Below are 7,001 nucleotides of genomic sequence, written 5' to 3'. Positions count from 1 at the left end.
CACACACACACACAAAAGCTTCACAGACATCCTTAGAGATGGAAGAGGGAGACAAGGGGTCAGAATAACGTGGGTAGGAAGAGAGGGGAATAGGCTAGTAGTAGTCTGTTTGTTGGATGGGTGGGGAGTTGGAGGGATTTACAGAATTTGGGATAAGGTGGAAGTGGGAATTTTGCCAAGGAACGGATGGAAGAATCAGTATCCAAGAATATATGTATTTTTTATCTACACATTTTCCCCAAGGAAAAGAGTGTGCACTAGTGATGATTCTGGCATCTGGAAGGTGAAGAATGGAATTCAGGATTTGTTTCACTTGCCAGGTCTCCAGGACTACAGTATGATAGATGCCTATTCTCCAATATATCACATACAAACATTGTAGCTCAAAGAGAACTTGTTGACTTTCAAGCTGTAAGAGGTTCAAGTAATGCAATCATACTTTGGTAGATCATTATATTTTGGGGAGAAAAGTGCCCACGTGGGTTTATGGATCCAAGCTCCAAACCATTTATTGTAAATAACATATTTATGACACTTAACACATAATGGGATGAATTTTCAGCTTCTCACATTTTCCTCAGAAATACACAAACATTGCTGAATTGGTGGGTGTTCAGAGGCTCCACACAGACACACACCACAGCAGACGGTTTCAGGAGTTACAACTTTTATTTATGATTGTTTGTAAATGAAAAAAGAAGTCAGGAGAGAAAAATTTGGAAAAATTGGGTGCCTCGAGAAAGACAAGATGAATTTACAGTGAATGAATGATGTTGCAGTTGCAGTCAATATTTCAAAGCGTTCCCAGGTAGGTAGGAGAAAACAACCCACGTGTCCAGGAAGATTTGATCTCCATCAGGGTAAATACTAACAAATTCATTTTATCCAGTGTTTCTTTTTTTCCAACAGACAGTTACAAGAAAGGAAAATGTGCACACACTCACACAGGAATTTCTTATTTGGGTAATAAAAAGTGCAAGCAAGATCACAGCACGATAATTTACAAGAGGGCCAAAATCCTGCTTCGTTTGAGGACTGGCCAATAATCTTTCCTTTCTAATCCCACCCCCAGTCTAAAGATGGGGAGGGAGTGAAGGATGGCTGAGACGGAACAGGACAGATCACTGGGTGACCCCCTATCTTTCAGCTCAGTCTCTGGGGGGGGGGGGTCAAAGGTCATATCTGAGCTAGAGTCACCACTCTTTCTGCAACTGCATCCTCTCAGAGAGTACAATCAAAGTAGTCTGACTCCACCACATCCTCATAAGTGCCAGGAATAAATTCAGAAGTAAAGGCTTATTATCAGTAAACACTTTGAAATCAGTTCACCTCACCCACACAGAATCACATGTCATCCCCTGGCTATTACCTCAGTACCGGCTCTGAACACAACTCTGATTGGATATTGGTGGGAAACTTAAATAAAAGGATGAAACAGTAATGTTGTGAAGGTTTTCACATTGTCTTTTGAGGAGTCTGTCCATTAAAAGGACAATCTATCATGACACATTCTACTGACAGTCAGTAGAATGACATTCTGTCACTCTGGCCGATCCTAGATCTGTGTGCTGTCTTGCCAACTCTAAGGGTCATTGTCATGCGACAGCACAAACAGATCTGGGATCAGGCTACTGTCATTCGGGGCCAACTACAGTAACAAGGACTGAGGCCTCAGCAGTACCCATTCTAACACAGTACACTAGTGTTAACTGTAGTCTTGGATGTATCGGCATGCAGCTTGTGTCATGGAGAGGAAGTTTGAAAAATAATAACCGTCGACTGACTGTTTGTTTGTTTTTCTATGACCTCATTATTAGATTAAAGAGACACTGTGTGCATCCCAAATGGGACCCTATTCCATATGTGGTGCACTATTTTTCCACCAGAGCCCTATGGCCACTGTTCAAAGTAGTGCACTACAAAGAGGAAAGGGTGTAATTTGGAACAGACCCACAGACAGACAGCGCCTTTAAGTCTGCCTGTGTGTCTCCCCCTCTCTCTCTCTCTCTCTCTCTCTCTCACACACACATAGACACACACACGTACACACACATGCCAAACAAACACACTGTGCAAAATGTTTGAAGTACAAAAACACCAACAAAAACAAATAAGAGAACAATTCTGAGAGAGAAGAGGTAAAAACATCCCTAGTTATTTGAGAAAAATAAATAAAGTAGATATCAAAATATGAAATTGAGATGATTTCTGGTATCACATGGCTAAAATTATGGTACATACATTTTGGGTAGCGAAGGTAGTAACCTTTTCCCCAACATGGCTGTGTGTGTTGGATCATACCATAGTAGAATATAAACACATACATTTGAAGAGTAGAGACATTCCAGCTATGGAGGCAAATATGATAACCACTTTTAAGTGCATTAAAATAGACAGAAATTGTATTTTTGAGTTCATATTTCGATGTGCACTGAGAGACGGTGAATTATGAAATTGCAATTAGTCTTTTTGATAGACGGAGATAGTGACAATCTATGTACAGCAAAATGCCTCCCAACTTAAAGCTCTAGGAAGAGGAATCATTGGACCAATCAAAGTTGCAGCGTGATGCAATAGTCCAGTCAGATAGGCCACTGGGGGAGGGGACTTTGGGTTGAAATAAATACTTGTCTCAGTGCAAGCTCACAAACACATGCTGGCGTCCCAGTTAGTAGAAGTCCTCTGCTTTTAGCTTACTCTTTGAAAGCACATTATATTACAAGGTCCTAGCACGCAAAGCAGTCTTGCAGATAGTAAAGCGCTCATTCTACTAGTTTTGATGACTTTTCACAAAAATGAGTTATCCTTCGAGAAAAAACAAGGGCTCGGGAAGAGAGAAACTGCGCAAGCTGGCTTGAATTCGTTTGGTCCAACAGAAAACATAATACAGTAAGTCATGGTGGTGTTTCTAGGAATCAGAATCATCAGAAGCCCCTCCCCTTCCTGCTCCCCGACACTGCCATAGGTCCTGCCTAGCACCTGGTTGGCTACGGTTGGCTCTCACTTCCACACAGTTTTAGGAGGGCACATTTACCCTCACTCACACACACACACACATACAGATGGACACACACACACACACACACTCAACTTTACCCAAATGGGTCACAAACACATTATTGCGAATTAAGTGTGCTTTCTTCAATACATTTTATCCTTAAAATATCTTTAAAAACTATAATGTTAACACCATGCAAATAAAGTAAAAAAAAAAATGAAGTTTGGGCCCTGTATTTTTGACAAGGCCAGACATTAAAATCTGCATTGTCCACACTTAAAACATACCTACATTCTTGCTACACACACAGCCAAAATACACCAAGCTCCACCAAAGTCATAGCAGTCTCATGTTGGCTTTTTCAGTTTTTTTTTTTTTAAGGAAATGAAGGTAACAAGAAGTTCATAGTTGGGGAAAACGTTTGCTCTAATTCATTCTTTTTTTGGACACACAATTTGATCTAAGTGGCTGATGGCAGAGTGACAACCTCTTCACTCCCTCTCCTCTGTAAATGTCATCAAGCCACAATAGCTCTGGGCGATGGTATCAATCCCAGAGTACTTCACCGTCAAAGGCTTTGAGTGGAGGCGCCATGTGGGAGGAAGGGGGCGGGGCTGCAGCTGCTTTAAACCTAACGAGGTGTCAAGGCGTCACTACGGCCTGCCTCTCCCTCTCCGTGTGTACTCCGCTGCCAGGGCCACGGCCAAGCTATGGGAGTATAGGGCCACAGTGGCAGCTGATGCTCGTTAGGGCTCCTCTAAGGACCCTTCACAGGGGAGAAAGTGCCCTTGTGGGCTGCTGATAAACGGATCTTCGGAGACAGATGGTGAAGGGCCAGTTAGACTATTGATGATCAGATGCTCTCCCTGATGCTGCTGGGGTAGAAGGTGGTTCGTCCTGGGCCAGAGGTGGAGGGGACTCCAGCAGCAGGTGGCTGGGACTCAGCAGGGACAGACTGGGGGAGACCTGGATGGAGCATGGTGCACCCTGGGAAGTAGGTGCTTCCATTGATGTTAAAACAGCTGGGGCGGGGAGACCTGACGACAGGAGAGATGGACGTCTGTTGTCGTTCATAGAGGAGGAAAAACTGCAGGGGGTTGGGGGGGGGTCTTCTCACATTGTAGTTGGTCCGGTTGCCATGTTTGGAAGGGGGGGGCCATACGTGGGTGCGGGTGGGTTGTGTAGATTAGGTCAGGGTGATGTAGGCCGAGGCCTTCTCTTTAAGCTGCCGCAGACACAGATGGCAACTCCAGCTCCCTGGAAGATCAACAGTTCACAAGTTCACTGGTTACTTGAAAGCCCAAGGATTAATCCTAGCAGAATAAATGAACACTGTAAATTGAACACTGGCTGACTGTTGTGAGTGCAACACCACGTACTGTGGTCAAACAGTGTGGGAGATTTGCAATCTCTTTGCCATGTCAAGTGGACATGCTGATGACACAAGCATTCAGCACATGCACTTTCCCCTTATAATTCACCAACTGTATAAGTGACATTATGAACCCAGCCATTGCATGGTCATCAATTACCGACAATAGGTATACTATACAGTATTCTATAGGACTACGCTAGGCCTATATCCTCCACATATCCTGTAGTGTACCTACCCTCTGGGGGCTCCGCCATAGGGGGGCTCAGGCAGTACATATGGTAGCCTCTGTCACAATCATCACAGAATAGTAACTGATCCTGGAACAAGGAAACACACAAACACAAATAATGTTATGACATTATAAATCAAATATAGGAGCAAATATGTATCTGTAATGTTTAACCAGATTAACAAACTACACCTACCACACATAGGCCCAGATTTGCTGCGCGCTTGCACCCATTTTTTTTCAGTGAGGTATTAACCTTTACTTTACCCTTTTGATCTGTCCCCAATATTGAATTCCCTGTTGTAAAAACAGGTGGCATTGGGTGTTACTCATACTGGAGGAGGAGAGTACAGGCGAGCGTGTGTTGGCGTAAATGGAGAGTGGGATATACACTAAACAAAAATATAAAGTGTTGGTCCCATGTTTCATGAGCTGAAATAAAAGATCCCAGAAATGTTCCATACGCACAACAAGCTGATTTCTCCAAATTCTGTGCACAAACTTGTTTACATCCCTGTTAGTGAACATTTCTCCTTCGCCAAAAGATAATCCATCCACCTGACAGGTGTGGCATATCAAGAAGTTGATTAAACAGCATGATAACTACACAGGTGCACCTTGTGCTGGGGACAATAAAAAAGCCACTCTAAAATGTGCCGTTTTGTCACAACACAATGCCACAGCAATTGGTATGTTGAATGCAGGAATGTCGACCAGAGCTGTTGCCGGAGAATAACATTTTAATTTCTACCATAAGCCGCCTCCAACGTCGTTTTTTTGGGCAGTATGTCCAACCGGCCTCACATCCGCGGACCACGTGTATGGCGTCGTGTTGGTGAGCGTTTTGCTGATGTCAACGTTGTGAACACAGAGTTACCATGACAAGATCCTGAGGGCCATTATCGTGCCACTCATCCGCCGCCATCACCTCATGTTTCAGCATGATAATGCACAGCACCATGTCGCAAGGATCTGCACACAATTCCTGGAAAATGTCCCAGTTCTTCCATGGCCTGCATACTCACCAGACTTGTCACCCAACAAGCATGTTTGGGATGCTCTGGATCGTTGTGTACGACAGCGTGTTCCAGTTCCCGCCAACATCCAGCAACTTCACACAGCCATTGAAGAGGAGTGGGACAACATTCCACAGGCCACAATCAACAGCCTGATCAACTCTATGCGAAGGAGAAGTGTCGCGCTGCATGAGGCAAATGGTGATTTTCTGATCCACCTCCTTATCTTTTTTTACGGTGTCTGTGACCAACAGATGCATATCTGTATTACCAGTCATGTGAAATCCATAGATTAGGGCCAAATGAATTCATTTCAATTGACTGATTTTCTTATATGAACTGTAACTCGGTAAAGGTTTGGAAATTGTTGCATGTTGAGTTTATATTTTTGGTTCAGTATAGATGTTTTGGGAGTATGAAGGGGTGTGTTTGCGCGTGTGAGTGTGTGTGTGTGTGCGCATGCGTGTGGCGCTCACGTCATTCTCTGAGGTGCCACACAAGCTGCAGGACTTGCACTCGATACACTGCCAGCGGTAGGTCCGTACTGCTGCCGTCATGTTGACTGTGAACTGCAGGCAGGACGGGTGACCTGGGGACAGAGAACAACACACACACAACACACAACACACACACACACACACACACACACACACACACACACACACACACACACACACACACACACACACACACACACACACACACACACACACACACACACACACACACTTCATGTTACTCCTTATCATCATGTTAGGCTTGTTTCCATAACTCTAAAACATAACAACGGCTGTGTAATAATTACACATTTAAAACCAACTAAAACTGGAGTCCATAGGAGTGTCTGTCTGTCCGTACCTGAGCGCCCACAGTCGGCACAGGAGATGAGGTCCTCGGGACAGCCGGTCTTCTTGGAGCCGCCCAGGCAGAAGTCACAGTAGCCGTTAGGGATGACCGACCCGTCTGCAGCTTTCTTAGCTGAAATCACACAGGTGGACTGGTTACATACCATAGAGCTATTTCCATAACAAACACTCTCTTACAGAAAAGCTGCATATTACTCTTATATTCTATGCTCTATTTTGATCCAGCATTTGTATGAAGCTCCATTGAGCACAGACCTAGAGCACTGAGTCTATGGCTGTGGTCTGTGGTTACTGATGACCTGGGTTACTGAAGCTGGTGTAGAGCTGAGGACTCAACAGGCTTAGAACTAGACTGATGTAGGAGGAACATCGCTGGTTTGGAGAGGGAAAGAGGAAGATAGAGAGAGAGAGAGAGAAAGCAATAACGAGGGAAAGAGGCGGAGACAGGAAACATTGAGTGAGATGGCGAATATGAGACTTCCAGCCAGCAGAGCATCCCAGCTGGATGCTGATGTTG

The 7,001-nt window shown here is 44.4% G+C and overlaps 1 protein-coding gene across 1 annotated transcript in view; it reads right to left on the bottom strand.

Annotated features, from left to right (window-relative positions):
- Positions 1-650: 650 nt before the first annotated feature.
- LOC129832245 (zinc finger protein neuro-d4-like) overlaps positions 651-7,001 on the bottom strand; it is a 43,063-nt gene continuing 36,712 nt past the window's right edge. The window contains exons 9-12 of the mRNA XM_055896175.1: positions 6,477-6,596; positions 6,095-6,207; positions 4,609-4,690; positions 651-4,255 (exon numbers count right to left, since the gene is read on the bottom strand). Coding sequence (XP_055752150.1) covers positions 4,185-4,255; positions 4,609-4,690; positions 6,095-6,207; positions 6,477-6,596 — 386 coding nt within the window. The 3' untranslated portion in view covers positions 651-4,184. The remainder of the gene's footprint in view (positions 4,256-4,608; positions 4,691-6,094; positions 6,208-6,476; positions 6,597-7,001) is intronic.

Source organism: Salvelinus fontinalis, chromosome 33 (assembly GCF_029448725.1).
Source record: "Salvelinus fontinalis isolate EN_2023a chromosome 33, ASM2944872v1, whole genome shotgun sequence".
NCBI lineage: Eukaryota > Metazoa > Chordata > Actinopteri > Salmoniformes > Salmonidae > Salvelinus > Salvelinus fontinalis.
The sequence above is the reverse complement of the archived record's forward strand: the minus strand, read 5'-3'. Positions and strand labels throughout refer to the sequence as shown.